The 22,224-nt window shown below is 47.4% G+C and overlaps 3 protein-coding genes across 5 annotated transcripts in view; 2 read left to right on the top strand and 1 right to left on the bottom strand.

Annotated features, from left to right (window-relative positions):
- mcu (mitochondrial calcium uniporter) overlaps positions 1 to 14,470 on the bottom strand; it is a 163,537-nt gene extending 149,067 nt beyond the window's left edge. Inside the window, exon 1 of the mRNA XM_048563788.2 lies at positions 14,221 to 14,470. Coding sequence (XP_048419745.1) covers positions 14,221 to 14,334 — 114 coding nt within the window. The 5' untranslated portion in view covers positions 14,335 to 14,470. The remainder of the gene's footprint in view (positions 1 to 14,220) is intronic.
- A 1,785-nt stretch (positions 14,471 to 16,255) lies between these two features.
- micu1 (mitochondrial calcium uptake 1) overlaps positions 16,256 to 22,224 on the top strand; it is a 106,477-nt gene continuing 100,508 nt past the window's right edge. For 2 of the 3 annotated variants that reach the window (XM_048563725.2, XM_048563728.2), the window contains exon 1: positions 16,256 to 16,359. The gene's annotated coding sequence lies outside the window, so the exon portion shown is untranslated. The other variant, XM_048563726.2, reaches the window with a different exon arrangement.
- Positions 16,967 to 21,770, top strand: LOC132206368 (putative per-hexamer repeat protein 5). The gene is made up of 2 exons (XM_059640360.1): positions 16,967 to 18,554; positions 21,727 to 21,770. The coding sequence occupies exons 1-2, from the start codon at positions 16,967 to 16,969 to the stop codon at positions 21,768 to 21,770; spliced, it is 1,632 nt and encodes a 543-aa protein (XP_059496343.1).

Genomic DNA, 22,224 nt, shown 5'->3' on the forward strand with positions numbered 1-22,224 from the left:
AGGTGGAGCAATCATTAAAATTTAACTTTTCAAATATTCTAATCAGAGTCTGTGGGACATAGAATAAATGTTCAACTCCACAGCCTCTCAAAAACTTGCTCCTTCCCGATGAATCAATTATTTCAACCACAGCCCCAAAGCATTTAAGCTTGACATTTAAGCCATGAATTTCCCTTTGATGCATTTCAACTCTCAATGATATCAAGTTACCCTAAAAGCTTGTGTAATTTAACCCAGTGCTGAAGTCACTCACAATAAAATCTTATCATCCCAACCAAGCCTGTACTAATGTAACATAATTCTCTGAGCAATCTCCAGGTACTTGTTACCAGCAAAAAATAATGAGAATTGGCCTGAAAAACCCACTCAAGGGTTAAGAAAATTAAACAAGTTATTAGCAAGTTGGTTAAAAAGTTTTGCACATTGGGCATTTTTTCTCATTTCAACTCACTGTAAAGCATTTTTTAAAAATACTAACAGAGGCTGCAGAGAGATGGAGGCGAGAGGATTCAGCAGGTGTTAGGAAATCCCATGCCTAAAGGCTCGCCTCTCTTCAAAAGACGCTCCAACCTAATGACATTTGACAAAGTTGCTCTGAGTGCAAGTCACCCTTGTATCGCCCGTTACCTCAGCCTCAGTCTGCACTGCTATAAACAAAGCTCTTAATTGTTCTCAGAATTGCTGGCAGAGACATGGTGCACTAATCAAAGCTGTTATTTCTGACAGTGCAAGGGGAAGACATTTGTATGCATCAATTAATTACTTGTCGTGTTGTTTGAAATTTGTAGGCAAACACTTCAGCCTCTCAAAGCATACAATGTAACCACTGTCACTCTTTGAAAGAATACCTTTGAAGGTTGAAGTACACATTTCAACAATCATATGAAAGGCATGAAGATAATCAGCTGAAACAAACCAGACCTTTAATTCCTGAAGTAACTCTCACTTTTCTCAGATCCAGGACTCAGGCTAAGTGTAGTTTTATTCCAAATTTTACAAGCAGTTTAGCCTTAAATTTTGATCTAGTGTTTTTGCTTTCAAATTACATTCTTGAGAGAGATTTAGTTTTTAAATTTTCCTTGCGTTTCTTCCTTGCAGGAAATTGGCCAAAAGAAAACATTTTCCTCTGTGAGCTTTTGTTTCCATTGCAACTTACCAAGTGCTAGCACACTAATAAGCCCAGGCTCGAAATAGAATTCTAAGACGACAGTTTCAAATTCCAGTGTCAGCGACATCTCCCAAATTCATAACTTGAATTTCATTCTCGAGGCTCGCATCCCGGTTTTTCATCTTCGTTCTGACATTAAGCTGAAGCCTTTGAGCAGCAGGAGCAGAATAACCAGCTCACTATCCCCCTCACGTAAGTCAACAAAATCATCCATGACATCTACATAACTTGAACCGAGAAAAAAGACGACAGCTATGGCTAAGCCCGAATACACAGTGTCAGGCACATGTGAAAGAGGCTCCAAGTCACAGATCCAACCTTTGCAACTGAAATGTCTCCTGAGGCAGAGAAGGTATTTTTGAGTCATTCTGAGGAGACAATTTGAAACCAACTTTTCTGTGAAATCACTAATGTGCCAAATATTCGGAGATAATGGGAACTGCAGATGCTGGAGAATCCAAGATAACAAAGTGTGGGGCTGGATGAACACAGCAGGCCAAGCAGCATGTGCTCCTAAGATGTTGCTTGGCCTGCTGTGCCAAATAGTCATTTGGTGTCTGCCATACTCAGGAGTTTTATTTGCTCAGAAATATTTTTTTGCAGCCTAGGTGCAGCAAGCATTAAGAGAACTCTACCTGACTCTGTTGATCAAGTACAAATAAGTAAACGAGTAGTGTAGTTTGGTGTTTGGCATAGATGTGATGGCCCAAGCCCCTAATCCAATCGTTGTCCCGGGCTGCAGTGCCTACTGACTAGAGGATCTCAGTAGTGAGGTACTAGAGGATGGAGCCAGTAAACAAGGGTCCTAGCCCCAACCCACTTGGTACAATGACCCTGAAACCGCATGTTGTGTGTATTTAGGCTTATTCATAACTGTCATCCTTTCCTTCAGTACAAGTTATGTAGGTGTCATGGATGATTTTGTTGACTTATATGAAGTGCATAGCAAGCTGGCTGATCTGCTCCTGCCACTCACAGGCTTGAGCTTAACACCAATGAAGATGAAAAGACAGGTGGTGGATGTGGCCAACTGACAAGCGAAAGCAGCTTTGGGAGGAGCAAGACTTGTCTTTAGCTTGGTCTTTCCCTCCAGTTTTATCATGACTGGCCATTCCCCAATTTTGTTGAGGCTTCCAAAACCAGGAAGTCAGTCAACAATCGAGCCTGTTCTCATGTTCTATGACTCTATAACTCATCGGGAAGCAGCTTGTTGAATGGAACCCAGTTCTCAGTGTTTTTAAGCAATATTTGGCTGATTTGCCAGTGTTACGCTGTTGACCTTTTTAAATAGGTGAGCAGGTTAGAACTGGACATTGTCCAAATCAAAATGTTTGACCAGAGCCCCTTGTCGTCTGGTGATAGAGTCTCCAGCTCTGAGCTAGGAGTTCTGGTTCAAGTCCCACCTGCTCCATGGGGCATAATAACATGCCTGAACAGGTTAACAAGAAAATAATCAAATGATTGAATGAATTAGAGAGACTGCGTGAGGTAACTGGCCCATTTCCCAATCGAACAACTGCTTAAAAGGGCTCATGAATGCAGTGTAACCTGAAGCTCAATGGAGCCCAGAGTAAGTTCATCGGGTCAGGCAAAACAAACCCATAATGAAGATATACACTGCTTTTCTGATTTCAGCATGTCAACGGGACTGCCACCAGACTTTACTGCCACAACAGGAAAAGAGATAGAACCTCTTGAAAACAGATTAGTGGTGTGTCAACAACAACCTTGATTCTCACTGTATCTTTGATGCAGTGAGAAGTTCCATGGTGTTACATGAGAACACGAGTAAACAAAATCCAAAAGCCAGACAAGATATATTCAGACGAGGCCATGAGGTGACTTTTCAGACTTGGGTCCTTCTTTGGCAGGGTTTGCCTTTTGTTGGGGATCTATAGCTTTCTTAAAAGGATCAAGAAAGTTGTTTTAGCATGTTATGACATGTCCAGGGTAGATGGGACTTGAACGTGGACTTTCTAGCCCAGAGGTAGGGACACTACTGCCGTACCACAAGTGCTTTTCCAATGTCATGTTTTAGGGAACATCTCAAATGAGGGCAGACTTGCGCAAAGAATTCCAGAATTTAGGGCCTAGGATCACAGACAATGGTAAAAAGATGAAAATCAGAGGAGACAATAATCATCAGTTTGTCGTGGCCAGTCTGATTCTCTTGAAGATAAATTGCAATGTCAAAGCTGAGGTTGAAAGTATGTAAGATGTCTTTCCGAGACAGCATACAGAACCACTGAATGACTGAGCCGTGGGGCTGAGCCACAGAGCAGAGTCTCAATGACGTGTTAATGTTGATTGGAACCTATCTGATGGGAAAGCTGCTTCATATCATTCTGAAGATTGGCTAGTTAAAATACCAAGTGCTTGGTGAGTCATCGCAGCTTAATGAAATGAGTATATTTACCTGACAACACCCTTGGGAGCGGCCCTCAAATAGGTGACCCACCTGTTCCCTGTACAAAGTTAATTTCTCAATGGAGTTGTGACAACTTGGAATTTTCATTGTTTCATTCAGAGAATATGTTATCCATCCAATTACTTGAATGGACTGCTGGAGTTTTTTGCTCTCCTCGCATTTCTTCCTGTTTCATGGGATGTCAGCATCACTGGCAAGGTTGGCATTTGCTGCCCATCCCTATCTACCCCGAACTGGAAAGCCTGCTCGATGATTTCAGAAGGCAGTGAAAGTCAACTTTGAGTGTGGAGTCACATGTAGACAGGACAGGGTAAGGACAGCAGATTTTCTTTTTAAAAGAAACATTGTGAACCACAATTTTATTTTCAACTACCAATTGTTGAGAGTTTCATGGTCACCATTATTGAAGCAAGCTCTCAGTAACAGATGTTATGAATTGAAGTTAAGGTCAATGGTGGAATTTGAACCTAGGTCCCTACAGCATCAGTATGGACCTCTGGATTCCAAGTCCAGTGACAGTGGGGCTACTCCACCTCCTGCCCCTTGATCGAGAAGGTAAGCAGAAGTCCAAGTGTGCAGAAATGACAGGGATAGCCAACAATGCCAGCCTGTTGTCACTCAAAGCACGTTGCTAAAATAACCCAATTTTGTCATTGTTCCGCAGGAAGCCTCAACTCTTATTTCAAGAATTGTTTAGATTATATAATTGCAATGGTTATGCACATTTAATTAAAGCTTTAAATGAACTTGATATCAAAGCATAACTACCAAAGGTAGTCAATTTACACAAATTAAGCCCATAAAATTCTAATCTCCTTTAACTGAGTACATTCACAATCGATTAGTCACTCAAAAGGAATACATTCTCTACCATACCACAGAGAAATAACCGGTTATTAGCGTTGCATGGACTAGTCTTCATGAAACCACACCCTGGCAATCCCAAACACTCATCTTCGTCAGCAATCAAGAAAAATATCGAGGTGCACTTGGATAAGCACAGAGGCAATCTGCCGAACCAGGGAAGTGAAATAAATCACCAATGTTCGCTGAGCAACGCAGGACAGCAAGGCAACGTGGGCTTCAGCAGTTTAAACAGCGTCAGTGACAAAACAGAATCTGAACCATTCACAATGAGTGCCTGCAACCTGTGTCAAATTACAGCAACTAACATGTGGGGAGTGGTGCAATAGGAAGGACTGGATGGAACTCCACTGTGCAATATCTCCCTGTCATTGCAGCGGGTTTGCATCAGCTCAGAGCACAGTCTAGCAGTTGGTCGCCACTCCTTGACAACTGTAGACAGCCAGAGCCCAGAGAAATCAGAATGGGGAAGCAAATTACACTGAATTAAAACCTCCAGAACATACAGCTCCTGAACAACAGGGAAAGGCCAGCTAAATTCAAAACAGTGTCATGGAGTTTTTTTTTAAAAACAGTATGGAAAGAGGCCCTTCGGCCCACTGTGTCTGTGCCAGTCAAGCACCTATCTATTCTAATCCCATTTTCCAGCATGTTGCCTATAGCCTTGTATGCTGTGGTGTTCCAAGTGTATATCTTAAATACCTCGACAGTTTCTACCTCCACGATTCTTTCGGTTATTGTGTTCTGGAGATCCACCACATTCTGAAGAAACATTTCCTCAAATCATCTCAAAACCTTCTTCTGCTTATCTTTAAGCGATAGCCCCCTGGTTATGGACTACACCACTAAGGAGAGAAGATTTGCCGTATCTATGCCGCTCATCACTTTGTACACCTCAACAAAAGATGTCCCCTTCAGCTTTCTATGCTCCGAGAACACCCTCTGCCTACTGCATCCCTCTTCATAGCTCAATCACTCCAGCCCAGACAACACCCTGATGAATCTCCTCTGCATACTCTCTGGAGCAATCACATCCTTTCTAGAATGTGATATACTGTGTGCAGTTCTGGTGATCAGCTGTGGCCTCACAAACAGTATGTAGACCTCCAACATAAGCTTCCTGCTCTTGTATCCAATGCCTTGACTAACACAGGCAGGTATCCCGTATGTTTCCTTAGCTACAAAGCATGCCGTGAGGGTATGCACAAGGACAGCTCCATGCTCAGAGGCAAAGCTGGCCTCCACACATTGCACCAAATTCACATTTCTCAATCTTTGCAAGTTGGTTTCCAGCAATCTCATTTTCTAATCATGTTTCATCTCCCAGCTTCAGCACATGCTCTTTAATTTTTCAGTTCCAGCCATCTGTCTGCACCTTTCTACCTCAGCACCAGGTGCATTCCGCCAATACATGGAGACATCTTGGCTCTGCCAACATTGCACGAGAATACACTTCCCTCTCTGAGAGGACCTTTTCTCAGCCTCTCCCTTAGTCACAACTTCTGTTAAGTTCCTTTGGATTTTCACCATGTTGTGAAGATATAACTGCTCCAAAACTCTCGGGTACCATCTACAAGTGGCAAGTTAGTAACTGGAGTACCGTGGGGGAGATGGCTGGAATTGATGCAGCACAGGCCTGAAAGCATGCTTCCTTTTAGCTACAAAGGACTTTGAGTAATGGGTAGCTTGAAGTACAAAAACTGTCTGAAATATGATATTAAAAATATATATCATCCTTTCTGCTACATGTTACTTCCCAGGTGTATTAGCTATCAAGTTTATTGTTGACATCAACTGACAAATGCCAGTTGACAAACTGGCCCTGCAAATCCAAATGAGCTGGGGATTCCTCACTGCAAACAAACATCCAGACAGCATCAATCCACAGGTGCAACAGCACATCCTAACCTTGATACTGCTGGGAGCCCATTGTCAGGCTTGAAAATTGTCACATCCCATCAATGCAAACAGAGCACGATGTCAGTGCGGGCACAGGGGTTGGGGGTTAAAGTCAGACAGAGGGGCAGGCAGGCAGAGTTAAAGCTCCACAACAAACACAGCTCCCTCAGAGCGCGTGACCCTGGTGGATAGGATACTTCTCAATGTGCGACTTTGCAAAATTCGCATTGCAATTAATAGATTTCAAAAGTTATTTCACCGGCTATGAGGAACTTTGCAACATCACACGCTTATTTTTCCTGGCGATTTTCATAAAGTCTTCATGCACTGTACAGTTATTATTACATTCATCCAGTAAGTCATGAAAACTTACAACTCACGTTTAAAATCCTGCTTAGTTATTCTGTCAATAAATTAATACTGAAAACCGAACAAGTCTTGAAAAGCAAACCCTTCACTATACTTAATGCTGGCATTACAAAATCCTCAAATCTAGCTCCTTCACCAAGTCTCCCTTATTGTTTTGGAGGGATTGCTGCCCATCCCCTCCTTTGCTCTGATTGAGTGGGGCAATAGCTCTGGTCACTTTATGACCCAAACAGCTAAAGTGCTGATTAGATATGACAAATTCCCTTTCCTGAAAGGAACTGAAGGGTTTAGGTCAGTTTCTAGGAACCAATTTCGTGCACAAAGTAACAAGGCACTTCACTATCCAGACTCAAAAAAAATACTTGATACTAACAGGCATTCTTACGATTGCTGCATCATAAATGAGACTTCAGATACAATTTTCTTTGTTGACCTTTGCTTGTGTAGGCTATTCTGTCAGGACACTTGAGCTCATATACGTACACTGCTGCATATGATTAACATAAATATACCCAATCATTCTGTCTCATATAGCGGTCTTTGCTAGACAACTCAAATCCCACTTCCTCAACCTCTAACTTGCCACAAAAATAAATGTGTGATAAAATGGAACCAAGGAGAAAAGGCACTATTCCACAAATAAGATTTAGAACAAAGACTGAGAAAGCCCGATCTAAGAATTTATTAAAGTCAAACAATATGCAATTAAGAACTTAAACTCAACCTGCCAAATGATAAATCAGCTTTAAACCAAAATCAGATTACAGTAGACCTTTCATTTCCATAAATTAGGCAGTCCTGCATTTTGCAATACAATATAATTACGTGTAGATTGAAATGTTCAAGAAATATGAAATCGTAAAGGGTTTGCACAATTATTTCAAAGAGCTGTGTTATTAACTATGAATAATTATTTTATTTATATCAGTACAGTTCAGAATCTGTTGCCATGAGACTTTTCCACAAACCAATTATCTACCGTTTTGCACAGGCATCACTGGGGACCCAGTTCATGAAGCTGCACATTTCAGCTCTAAAGTCACAATTGGTAACTAAAAATAGAACTCCTCTCCTTCCCAAATAGAGGAACTCAAAGTCTTTCTTTTTAAATTCAAAATGTCATTGGGAAAATATTATACATCAAATTGGACATGAACAAAGTGGCAGAGTTTAAAAATAAAAGAGTCTTCCATTAAGATGAAGGGGAGAAAGACGATTTTTCTTCCACTCAGGGTCAATACACTTTGACATTCTCTTCCCCAGAAGGCAGAGGCGAGTTATTGAATATCTTCAAGGTTGAGTTTTGATCAACAAAGGAGTCAAGGATTGTGTGTTTTTTTGCTGGGGGCGGTGCAGAGAGGAAAGGGAAGTTAAGAATCACAGAGTGTTCAACCTTCATCTTATTGAATCATTGATTGGGTTTCAGGGGACCAAATGACTGCCCCCACTCCTGTTTCTTAGGATTCATGATCAGACTCAATTCCCCATACTGCATGCAGCAGTCTTCCGTTTTGAAGCATTCAAACAAGATCCTTTCAGCTTAATTATTTCCCACCAACCTCTTTGGAATTCTCTATTCCGGAGAGGTGCAGAAACTCAGTCACTGAATACGTTCAATGCAGAGATCAATAGATTGTTAGAGACTAATGGCTAATACCTAGGATAGCATGGTAACACAGCATTAGGAGAATACCAGCCATAGTCTTTAGCAGCAGACGACTATCAAGGGGCTGGACAGCTTACTCCTCTTTCTATGGTCCTGAAAGAAGTGTACACGCTCAGAATTCAAGTACATCCCTTTAGAAATATATGCACAAGCAGTAATTCTGGCATGCAACTATTGGACACAAAGCATTTGAGAAATGTTAACAGCTAAAGATCAGCCAAGCACAGTATGGCTATATGATGGATGTGTTATTAGGATCATTACCCCAAGGTTTTTGTGTTCATCACTCATCTCTGCAGCCAGTCTGTTTCTTTAAGCAGTTATTCCCCACTGAAGAAAAAGCAAGCGGGATGGGTCTTCAGAGTCCCTTAGCATACTGCATTTAAGTTGGGCAGCAGTATTTACCAGACTCAATCAAATCAGTTACACATTTGATGGCCGAAACACACTGCATTCATAATAAGGGCAATCTCAAATTTCATAGGAAGGAGATTTTTAAATATACATGATGTATGTAAAATAAAAACCACCAACACAACAATTCACAAATTTTTTTTTTAAGACCAGAAGCTTTCTTTCAGCTGTTTGATGAGCAGTGGTTCATGAAACAGACTAACAGAGAAGAATCTGTTAATGGGGTTTGAGTTAATAGACGGACAACAAACTTGCATAGGCTGAACAGTGCGGAGGGGGGACAGGCTTTGTTAGTAATGGCTATGATCGTCTCCAGTGCAAAGTTTCATATTTAATAATCTGCTTTATATTCCTCATCATTATTGCTCCAATTAGCTTCAGCAGAGCGACAGGAACATGCAGTCAGGGAGTCTCTTCCTGTTCTCACCTCAATGAACTCCAGGCATCTGCACTTTTATTTCTCAAACACCCGGCTGGATACTTCTTTTTCTACTCGCTTATGGAGACGTGGACATGGCTGATCTCTGAGCAGCATCAGGGCAGCTCTGGAGCCACGTGTAGGTTAGACGAGGTATGCACAGCCAGTCAGCATTGCTTTCATGGTCACCAGAATGACTTTTAAGTTCTGTTTTTTTTCCATTGAATTCAAATCTAGGGATCCGTGCTAATGTTCTTGGGACATGGTTTCAAATCCCACCCAGAAAGATGGCGAAATGTGAAAAAAATAGAAATTGCTGAAGAGGCTCAGACACAGACAGATGTCAGTAAACAGAGGATTTGTTGACTGAAGAGAAGCTGGATAAGTAATAATGAGCTAAAAGCAGGAGAGAATGGGTAGATTTTGCTGAAAGCAACCCGTGTCATGACAGGACCAGGATGTGGGTTAAAAAAAAAATGGATGTGATCACATTCTCACGTTATTGAACTCTATGTTGAGTCCTAGGCGCTGCAGGGTCCCCCAAGCAGAAAAGGAGACGCTGTTGTTCAAGCTTGCACTAAGTGTTACCACAGCACTGCAGCATGCCTGAGACAGATGTTAGTGTGGGAATACAGTGGTGTGTTGAAGTGACAGGCTAGTGAAATGTGACATTTTCACAGCAAAAATCTGGAAGAAGAAACTGGCCTAACAGTGACATATAACCACTCTCAATGTACAGACAGTTAGATCTCCAGCATCCTGCAACAATGCCTGCTATCCCAACTTAGTTTGGCCTCTAAACCCACAGCAAAGTGGTTGACTCTTCGGGCAGGCACAAAATGCTGGCTTAGCCAGTGATGCCTACATTCAATGAACTAATTTAAAACTCCTTATATTAATTTCTAGCATTGCTCGCCTCTCCTGTGCATTAACCTTACCAAACATGCTCATTGTTTTAAAACCGCTGACACGAAACTTGCCCATTCAATATGTTTGGAGAGGTACATCCTCTCTCTGTTTTGTTCTATCTTATTGCAAACTTATTGTACCTTCCCAAAGGCTTCTGTGTCTTTCAACAACGTAGGTATAAATGTCTTCTGCAATGACAAGACTATCATTCTGCAGGCAGGCATTAGGACCTGGGGAGGGAGGGTCCTGCCAGGGAAGTACAAATACCTGTGACAGATTGGTCAAGCCAATGTGTTTGAAAAGCTCTTGCGATCACAGCAATGTCTGGAATGCAATCAAGTGCAGATGCCATTGGAAAATGTCTGGCTCTGATTCTCAAACATTAGGTGACGCATCCTTTAACATCTCATTCAATGTAGTAGCTTGTCAGAGTCAGCACACAAGCTTTGTTCCACCCTTCAAGGAAGCTGGTGAGCTCCACACTGCAACGTGCATCACCATAGAATTGTTTCAGCGCACAATGAGGCCATTCGGCCCATTGTTCCTAACTTTAACCTGAAATAAATCTCTTGCCTTTTCCCTATATCCCTACGCACCACTCCTATCCAAATAATCACTCAATACCCTTTGGAATGCCTCAATCATTGGCAAGTGGTGAAGAAGTCGGGGTCAAGATAGAAAACAGACAACTTTGGATGACAACCTTAAATAGACTGAGAAAGAACAAGCTCTGATCAGAACATCAAACTGAAACATGAACTCTTGTTCTTCTGTCCACATATGCTGCTTGCTCAGTACTTCCAGGAAACATTATTCAGGACTCAACCCCTTCAAAAAAATCCTCGAACAGGAGCCACGGAAGATAAAATGAGATGGAGGGTTGGCACTGTATTCCTTTAATGAGTTCTTAATTGTTTCCCCAGTATTAACGAATAGGACATGTTCCTTTACAGTACGAGATGTCCTGTGTAGATCAACATCTACTATACAGTATAACCAAGTATGAAGCTGGATGAACACAGCAGGCCTAGCAGCATCTCAGGAGCACAAAAGCTGACGTTTCGGGCCTAGACCCTTCAACTGTCCCACTGTAACTCTCTTGTAGTCTCCATCTTTGGTCCACCTCCCCCTCTCTCCCTATTTATTCCAGAACCCTCTCCCCATCCCCCTCTCTGATGAAGGGTCTAGGCCCGAAACGTCAGCTTTTGTGCTCCCGAGATGCTGCTTGGCCTGCTGTGTTCATCCAGCTTCACACTTGGTTATCTTGGATTCTCCAGCATCTGCAGTTCCCATTATCTCTGATCTACTATACAGTAAGTGACATGTAAACAGGACCCTCTGTAGGTCACAATGGACCATGCTTTTTAATGTAAGTTAGTAGAACTCAACTGTGTTCTGACAGTGGCAGGAAACATTTCCAACTAAGTCAGTAAACGGATCATTTATAGTGTGTTACACATTGGTGATCAACAGGAATGTGAAGACATGGTCTCAGTGAGTGACAGTAGACTCAAGAGGCCAAATGGACCACTCCTGCTCCCAATTTGCACAATCATACATCCCAATCTCTTTAGTGTCTTAAACATTTGCTCTCTCCATCCTCTTAGGACATGAAATCTTGCTCATTATCCTTATAAATATTTTAAGCAATATCATGACAGTTTGCCTGTCCTACACATTCACTTTACAATGCTTTATTAATATTTAAGTGAATGTGCATTAGTTGAAGCTGTCAGTTACTGTCTTATTTCCCGCTGCACAACATAAATAACCTGAAAGATACCCAGCTGGAAGGCAATCAGCATATGGCAGTACACCCAAGTTGCCTGAAAAGAAAATTACATGATGACAACTACCTTATCTATTTTCCTGATTTAGAATGATTCCCAAAGGATGGTAAGTACTGCAGCTGAATAGGAGTAAACTGAAAACTTGTTGCAATGCAGAAAAAGGCCATTCAGCCCACCGTGTCTGCCCAATCAAATCAAACAAAATTCAAATGAGCATTATAATTCAGCCCCACTGTTCTCCTGCCTCCAAGTCCCACCCGCATGGACTCCTAAACTGCTTCTACTTAGATAATCCAATGACTTCTAAATTTTTCCTCAATTGAACCTGCGTCCAAAGCACTCCCAGGTAGTTACAAGCAGACTGGTGACCAACTTTGCATGATGTACTTTTTTCTTAGCTCACATTTGTTTCTTCTGCAAATCACTTCCAATCTCCGAGCACTGGTTCTTGATCCTTTTTACAAATGGGAATAGTTTCTCCCTGTCTACTTTACCCAGACCCCTCATGAATTTGAAAACTTTCCATCAGATCGCCTCTCAGCTTTCTTCTCTCCAAGGAAAAAAACAGTCCCAACCTCTGCAACTACCCTCATAACTGAGATTTCACATCCCTGGCACAATTCTTGTAAACATAACACATCCAATGATAATACCACTATGCCACTGCCTGCCCCAAATATAAATATAATGGTCTTATTCACTAAATTTCTAGGAACTAACCATACTTCCACCATTTTCACGTGTTCACAATATTCATTTCAATCAAAAGAAAAGCAGTATCCAAACTGCCCTGTCTTGGCTCTCGAGACTCCATGTAGAGGTGGCAGAAAACATGTACAAATTGTTAAGGACTGTGGTAATGCAGTTTCCATGCACTGGGAACAACGTACTGGAAACAAGGCTCCAGGATGGTATTTACAACACTTCTGCCATGAGGTAATTGGAACAAGGGATTTCAAGGGAATATCAGTTTGGAGAATTGTGGAAGTAATAGGAACAGTTGGTTTCTATTTAACATCTAAAGTGCATGTAATGGCTAAATTAGTCATCCAACATGTGACATGAACAGATGCAGGTCTAGGAGCAATGACAGGCAACTAAGTATAAATCATTCACAACTTTGCTCAGGAATCCTTGGACTGGGCATAAAGTGCTCACGTGCCAATCATAAACACACTCCCAACTGTACAGTTGCCGCAACAGCATCCAACATTTTGATACTACTTCCACAGGAGAAAAAAGACAGATTGCCTTCCCCTCTCCCAATGTGTCGCTTTTGTTTAAGGGTACAGTTTCACAAGCAGCGACACCCTGAATCATCTTGACAGTGCACCAGCTTTACAGCTGAGCAGGCCATATATACAACGTGCACCATGAGCAGGGAACCAAGGAATTCCAGCTTGCAAACTCTGCTGCCAAGTCATTTCAATGCTATTCGCTTTGGTATTTGTTGCAGCACAACAGCCGTGTATCTTTCAAGTCAGGTGTTAGGCAGTCCTGCAGCGGTTCCCCGGTCTCCTTCCTGCTTATCGCATGCTTCTCCCTCTCCAGCTCCCAGCCCTGTAAAGTGAAATCACTTTCCCCACCCACTTTTAATTCAAATTGTTCCTTGATATTCTCTCTTGAAAAAAGAAATCAAAACTTTTCATCACCATTCACCCAGGACTTGCCACATCCTGGGAAATTTTGGCAGACATTAGGTGCTTCGTAAAGAGACGCTTTCCATCCAGGGCAAGCCCCAGGGAGGAACTACATCCTTGGGGGAAGGGGTTGTAGACTAACTGCTACTGTTCCCTTGTTCATTCTGAAAGGGCATAGGTCCCAGTGCAACAGAGCAGGTTCCATCCTCTCCTGAGTCAAGGGGTCACTGCTGCAGCTGATGTGACAGCAAGTCACCCGAGGGTGGGAGAAGAGCAATGGGGGGGGGGGGGAGAAAGACAAGGAAACCCTTCAGGGTGGGAGGTGGCGGGGAGAGAAAGAGAAATAATGCACCCAAAAAAATTGGGGAGGAATAGGAAATCCCTCTAAAGATACTGCATTGCTCCCGATGGAGAACTAATCCCAAACCCAACAGTAGGGTGTGGAGAGAGTAAACAATCTTCTCCACCGAACCCCCTAAAGTTAGGAGTGGGCACAGGATGGGAAATCCTTCAAAAGATGCTGGGACACCAGCACAAAAGTGAGGAGTAAAGAGAGTACTCTCCGCACCTAGCCAAGGTGGGCGGGGACATTCAGGGTGCTCAGTAACTGGGTGGGAGACAGACCCCCCCGGCTCATTCCCGGAAGCTCACTCACCGTCCGCTGCTGTCGCTGCCTGCTGACGCCCAGCCCGTTGAAGCTGCTCGCAGCTGCCGCCGTCCGGGTGCTGCCCAGGGCGGCGGAGAGCAGCGCCCTTGCCGCAGTCGCCATCGCCGAGAACGTGGATCCCAACCAGCGCCCGGGGAAGAAGGGGATGGGGAGGGGGGGATGGAGGGGAGAGATAGGGGTTTACTCCGTGTCTCTCTCGTTCCGCAGCAGCAGCCGCCGCGGCAGTGGAAGGACCGGGAGGCGAGGCACGAGACACAACGCCCAATCAGATTGCGAGGGCGGGTCTCCCAGATGTCATTCAATTGATCACACCTATCAGAGGCGGTATACCGCGCCAGAAGCGTGACCTAAACCGTCCCCTCACCCAATGGCCGGTGTTGAGTGGCTCGTTGTATCCACATATTCACCAATCAGAACCAGCCCCAAGTGGCTACAACCTGGAACTGCTGAGGTTGATTCACTTTTTCCCCATCTCTGTTTTGTTGCCGTTTTTAATGAGTTTGTTCCTTTTGTTTAAAAAAACGAATTCAAATGCACAACAAACATTGCAGTCAGTTTGCTTCCTATAAGATATATAACTCCATCAGTCATCTCTTCAATTAAAAGTAAACTATCTCCAATGTATATAGAAACGCTGAGCGTTTAGTCATTGATGGAGAAACTCAGCAGATTTGAAAGCAGTTTGAAAGCACAAGGATCACTAGAATCGAAACATTAATTCTGCTTTCACTCTCCACAAATGCTGTCAGACTTGCAGAGTTTCTCCAGCGAGTAACATTTTTTGGCGCTATGTTCGTGGGTGTTTTATCTTTCGGAACCTGCACCCCCACGACAAGCTCGAAAGAATGGAGGTGAAATAAATAATATTAGAATGGTTCCACTCTACTGACGACGTTACCAGATCGGCTGAGTTTGCCAACATTTTCTCTTTTTATCACATCCGCTCATTAACGGTGTCGGGCATGGCCGGGACAGCTGCGTCGGAAATCCGCACCATTTATTTAAACGTTATGTACATTTCCTATTATTAAAAGTTTTCAGTATACTTCAGTAAAATATCCAAAAGCGCTAATTCTAACTTTTTATTTCTAATTATAGTGAGTTTTATTTATTCACCGATTCCTTTTCAGAGGTGGTTCTTCCCCAAATTGTCAGACTCTAGTCTGCTTTGGGGATGTCTCATTCAGTCAATATCACAGAATCAGATTGTATGGACATTATCACCTTGTTCACCAGATTCATAAACCGGGGTGGAGTGCCTGTGATACCGTCCCAGCCGCAACAGTGTGATCTTTGTTGAACCCTGAGGCAAGGTGATAAGGAATAATTGTCACTGCACCCCATAAGTAATTGTCTATGAAGCAACCTGGATGTCTCGAGGATGTTATAAAACAAAATATAACTACAAGCGGAGAAAATGTTAAGGTTCTACTCCTGAAATAATAGTTTACTTTCAAAGATCAACTAACATGCTGTTATTTTCTGACATTGCAGTATTTTGCCCTAAACCCAAGTTCGTTGCTCAGTCTCATCAAAACCAGTGAAACCGGGAAGAATGATGAACAAACAATTCTACATTTTATAACAACACTTGAATAATTTAAAAACTGAATATATGTATACATTTTAACCCAAAATTAAAATAATACAGGTGCTGAAATCAAATTTCTGAAATATTCGGCAGGTCATAGAGCATCTGAGGGAGAGAGAGAGACAGAGTAAGGGTTCCTGGTAAGCAGAAATCTGCGGCTGCTAGAAATCTGAAATTAAAACAGTAAATGCTGAAGATACTCATTAGGCTTTGAAACAATCATTGGAAAAAGAAACAGAATGGAGCTTTCAGAGCTATGGTCGGTCAATAGAACAGGACAAGTGAGTGAGATCACACCTGTTCGTGGTCTGCCCATGACCTTGCACTTGGTCTAGACCGTAGCCCTGCAAGGATACACCGAGTGAAGCAGCTCCCAATTTCAACTTTTGCTTCCTTGTATCAGCGCGCGGATTGGGCGTGGTCTGCGTACGGCCTTACGCAATGACGTCTGGGAGGGCGTGGCTTCGGTTGGAGGTGGCTCGCAGGGTTGGAGGCAGCCCGTCAGCCCGAAGCACGGAAACGGTGTGAGACCAGAGGTAGGGCCGGCTGTATGTCACCTGTCGTTGGGCGAATGGGCCGCTTCCTCCTTTTGGATCCATTGGTCGGTTGCGGACGGAGTCCGGGCCACTCAACTGTCGGGAGGGGACCCGTCGTCAGGGTAATGGGGGACTGGGAGCATCCATGGTGACTGGGACTGGGAGTGGGAGTGGTGCCACCATGGGGACTGGGACTGGGACTGGGATTGGGATTGGGATTGGGATTGGGACTGGGACTGGTGCCACCATGGGGATTGGGACTGGGACTGGGATTGGGACTGGGAGTGGGAGTGGGAGTGGTGCCACCATGGGGACTGGGACTGGGACTGGGACTGGGACTGGGATTGGGATTGGGATTGGGATTGGGATTGGGACTGGGACTGGTGCCACCATGGGGATTGGGACCGGGACCGGGACTGGTGCCACCATGGGGATTGGGACCGGGACCGGGACTGGCGCCACCATGGGGATTGGGACCGGGACCGGGACTGGCGCCACCATGGGGATTGGGACCGGGACCGGGACTGGCGCCACCATGGGGATTGGGACCGGGACCGGGACTGGCGCCACCATGGGGATTGGGACCGGGACCGGGACTGGCGCCACCATGGGGATTGGGACCGGGACCGGGACTGGCGCCTCCATGGGGATTGGGACCGGGACCGGGACTGGCGCCACCATGGGGATTGGGACTGGGACTGGGACTGGGACTGGCGCCACCATGGGGATTGGGACTGGGACTGGGACTGGTGCCACCATGGGGATTGGGACTGGGACTGGGACTGGTGCCACCATGGGGATTGGGACTGGGACTGGGACTGGTGCCACCATGGGGACTGGGAGTGGGAGCGGTGCCACCATGGGGACTGGGAGTGGGAGCGGTACCACCATGGGGACTGGAAGTGGGAGTGGGACTGGTGCCACCATGGGGATTGGGACTGGGACTGGGACTGGTGCCACCATGGGGATTGGGACTGGGACTGGTGCCACCATGGGGACTGGGACTGGGAGCGGTGCCACCATGGGGACTGGGAGTGGGAGCGGTACCACCATGGGGACTGGAAGTGGGAGTGGGACTGGTGCCACCATGGGGATTGGGACTGGGACCGGGACTGGTGCCACCATGGGGATTGGGACTGGGACTGGGACTGGTGCCACCATGGGGACTGGGACTGGGAGCGGTGCCACCATGGGGACTGGGAGTGGGAGCGGTACCACCGTGGGGACTGGAAGTGGGAGTGGGACTGGTGCCACCATGGGGATTGGGACTGGGACTGGGACTGGTGCCACCATGGGGATTGGGACTGGGACTGGTGCCACCATGGGGACTGGGAGTGGGAGCGGTACCACCATGGGGACTGGAAGTGGGAGTGGGACTGGTGCCACCATGGGGATTGGGACTGGGACCGGGACTGGTGCCACCATGGGGATTGGGACTGGGACCGGGACTGGTGCCACCATGGGGATTGGGACCGGGACTGGTGCCACCATGGGGATTGGGACTGGGACTGGTGCCACCATGGGGATTGGGACTGGGACTGGGACTGGTGCCACCATGGGGATTGGGACTGGGACTGGGACTGGTGTCACCATGGGGATTGGGACTGGGACTGGGACTGGTGCCACCATGGGGATTGGGACTGGGACTGGTGCCACCATGGGGACTGGGAGTGGGAGCGGTACCACCATGGGGACTGGAAGTGGGAGTGGGACTGGTGCCACCATGGGGATTGGGACTGGGACCGGGACTGGTGCCACCATGGGGATTGGGACTGGGACCGGGACTGGTGCCACCATGGGGATTGGGACCGGGACTGGTGCCACCATGGGGATTGGGACTGGGACTGGTGCCACCATGGGGATTGGGACTGGGACTGGGACTGGTGCCACCATGGGGATTGGGACTGGGACTGGGACTGGTGTCACCATGGGGATTGGGACTGGGACTGGGACTGGTGCCACCATGGGGATTGGGACTGGGACTGGGACTGGTGCCACCATGGGGATTGGGACTGGGACTGGGACTGGTGCCACCATGGGGATTGGGACTGGGACTGGGACTGGTGCCACCATGGGGATTGGGACTGGGACTGGGACTGGTGCCACCATGGGGATTGGGACTGGGACTGGGACTGGTGCCACCATGGGGATTGGGACTGGGACTGGTGCCACCATGGGGACTGGGAGTGGGAGCGGTACCACCATGGGGACTGGAAGTGGGAGTGGGACTGGTGCCACCATGGGGATTGGGACTGGGACTGGGACTGGTGCCACCATGGGGACTGGGACTGGGACTGGGAGTGGGAGCGGGAGCAACCATGGGGACTGGGACTGGGACTGGGACTGGGAGTGGGAGCGGGAGCAACCATGGGGACTGGGACTGGGAGTGGGAGCGGGAGCAACCATGGGGACTGGGACTGGGAGTGGGAGCGGGAGCAACCATGGGGACTGGGACTTGGAGTGGGAGCGGGAGCAACCATGGGGACTGGGACTGGGAGTGGGAGCGGGAGCAACCATGGGGACTGGGACTGGGAGCGGGAGCAACCATGGGGACTGGGACTGGGAGTGGGAGCGGGAGCAACCATGGGGACTGGGACTGGGAGTGGGAGCGGGAGCAACCATGGGGACTGGGACTGGGAGTGGGAGCGGGAGCAACAATGGGGACTGGGACTGGGAGTGGGAGCGGGAGCAACCATGGGGACTGGGACTGGGAGTGGGAGCGGGAGCAACCATGGGGACTGGGACTGGGAGTGGGAGCGGGAGCAACCATGGGGACTGGGACTGGGAGTGGGAGCGGGAGCAACCATGGGGACTGGGACTGGGAGTGGGAGCGGGAGCAACCATGGGGACTGGGACTGGGAGTGGGAGCGGGAGCAACCATGGGGACTGGGACTGGGAGTGGGAGCGGGAGCAACCATGGGGACTGGGACTGGGAGTGGGAGCGGGAGCAACCATGGGGACTGGGACTGGGAGTGGGAGCGGGAGCAACCATGGGGACTGGGACTGGGAGTGGGAGCGGGAGCAACCATGGGGACTGGGACTGGGAGTGGGAGCGGGAGCAACCATGGGGACTGGGACTGGGAGTGGGAGCGGGAGCAACCATGGGGACTGGGACTGGGAGTGGGAGCGGGAGCAACCATGGGGACTGGGACTGGGAGTGGGAGCGGGAGCAACCATGGGGACTGGGACTGGGACTGGGAGTGGGAGCGGGAGCAACCATGGGGACTGGGACTGGGACTGGGAGTGGGAGCGGGAGCAACCATGGGGACTGGGACTGGGAGTGGGAGCGGGAGCAACCATGGGGACTGGGACTGGGAGTGGGAGCGGGAGCAACCATGGGGACTGGGACTGGGAGTGGGAGCGGGAGCAACCATGGGGACTGGGACTGGGAGTGGGAGCGGTGCCACCATGGGGACTGGGACTGGGAGTGGGAGCGGGAGCAACCATGGGGACTGGGACTGGGAGTGGGAGCGGGAGCAACCATGGGGACTGGGACTGGGAGTGGGAGCGGGAGCAACCATGGGGACTGGGACTGGGAGTGGGAGCGGTGCCACCATGGGGACTGGGAGTGGGAGCGGTACCACCATGGGGACTGGGACTGGGAGTGGGAGCGGTACGACCATGGGGACTGGGACTGGGAGTGGGAGCGGTGCCACCATGGGGACTGGGACTGGGAGTGGGAGCGGTACCACCATGGGGACTGGGAGTGGTGCCACCATTGGGACTGGGAGCGGGAGCAACCATGGGGAGGGGGTGGTGGGAGGAGGGGAGGGGGAGCAACCATGGGGATGCATCCATGGCGGCGGGGGGAGCAACCATGGGGGAGGGTGGGGGGGGCGCGGGTTGGGGAACAACCATGGAGAGTGGGGAGGGCGCGGCGTGCGGGATGGGGAGCAACCATGGGGGGGGGGGGAGCGGCGCGCGGGAGGGGGAGCAACCATGGTGGGGGGGCGTGGGAGGGGGAGCAATCGTGGGGGGGGTGGAGGCAGGAGGGAGGGGGAGCAACCATGGCGAGGTGGGGGGGGTGGGAGGGGCGAGGGGGTGGGGTAGCAACCATGGGGAGGGGGTGGTGGGAGGGGGTGTGGGTGCAACCTATGTGGGGGTGGGGGGCGCGGGAGGCGCAAATTGTGGGGTTACTGCCTGCCAAGGTGAAGGACGAAGGACTCCAGTCTGGGAGGGTAGGGGGTGCTGCCTGACAGAATGAGGGGGTGGACTCCCCTTGGACCAGGGGAAAGGGGCAGGAATATTCTTGGAAACTGTTGTACACTGTGTTGCTGTTTTATTCAAAAATACACATTGTCATAGAAATGCCCTGACAATGTTATTTTATCCTGCGGACGACAGGTCTTTATACATGGATTAATATCACTTTTATCTACTTGAATGCAAGCCATTTTGGAATGAAAGCCGTTAGGACTCGGTTATTTATCTGCCTTTAGCCCAACTAGTTTGTCTAAATCTCCTTTTAATGACACTTAATTCCTCTCTTCCATATTGTTAGTAGAGGTGGCTCATTGGATTGGACTGCTGCCTGACAGAGCCTGGGACGTCAGTTTGATTCTACCCTAATGTGACTCTGTGTGAAGTTTGCACATTGTCTCTGTGCTTGCGTGGGTTTCCTCCCACAGTCCAAAGATAACACAGTGTGGAGCTGGAGGAGCACAGCACGCCGGGCAGGCCGTCTGAAGAGCCCTGACCTGAAATGTCAGTTTTCCTGCTCATCTGATGCTGCCTGGCCTGCTGTGCTCCTCCAGCTCCACACTGTGTTATTTCTGACTCCAGCATTGGCAGTTCTTACTATCCCAAAGATGTGCTGGTTAGGTGGATTGCTCATGTTAAATTGCACATGGTGTCCAGAGATGTGAAAGCTCGGTGGATTAGCCATGGGAAATGTGTGGATAGGGGAGGGGCATGGGTCAAATGGGATGCTTTTCGGAGGATCAGTGTGGGATTGATTAGGCCGAATTCCTGCTTCCACACTGGAGGGAGTCTATGATTCTTCTGTAATTCAATGATTCAAGTCATGGGATAATCTGTAAAGACTAATGCAAAATATCTGTTTATTATTCAATCATTTCCTTGTTCCCCATAATTGGCTCCCCAGACTTACTTGCCAGGGGACCTATATTCACTTTGATCTCTCTTTTGTTTTAAAGAAGCTCTTATTGTTTTATTTTTAAGCATTGTCTGTAAAACACCTTCCTTGGCCATCAAGTCCCAGAATTTACAGTCAGTACCTATGAAGCTGGAAAAGCATAGCAGGTCAGTCAGCATCCGAGGAGCAGGAACATCAATGTTTCAGTCCGTCAGCCCCAACCTTGACTTTCCGGCTCCTCAGGTGCTCTCTGATCTGCTGTGTTTTTCCAGATTCATATGTAAAGACTCTGGCTTCCGGCATCTGCAATAATTAACTGTCTCCAAGTCCTGGAATTTGACTTGAACCCAGATCTTCTGTCTCCGAGACAAAAATGTTATCCATTATAACACAGATGCTCATAATTAAGAATTGGTACTTGTAAATCAAGAGCTGAGGATAGATTTATAGCAACAATTTGATCTCGTAGTTGGAGGTTAAGGTGTTGTAAGTCAGTGGAATAACCTCACCATAACGTATTAACATATTGGTTGTCATCCTCCTGTTATAATGCTAATGCATTGGGGTGTTGAGCACCAGGAAATATTTATGTTTGGGTAATTTAGTGTTTGGGAAAACTGGTCAAGGAGGAGAAATGTGAATATCTTGGCTTCATTGAGAGAAAATAGCTTGAAAATAGGAGTTATGCTGTACAGGAATTGGGTCAGAGTCGGGTGAGGAACTGAGTGGCATGTCTCTGGTCTCAATACAGTACAGGTTTAGAAGCACAT

This window comes from Stegostoma tigrinum, chromosome 37, assembly GCF_030684315.1.
Source record: "Stegostoma tigrinum isolate sSteTig4 chromosome 37, sSteTig4.hap1, whole genome shotgun sequence".
Lineage (NCBI taxonomy): Eukaryota > Metazoa > Chordata > Chondrichthyes > Orectolobiformes > Stegostomatidae > Stegostoma > Stegostoma tigrinum.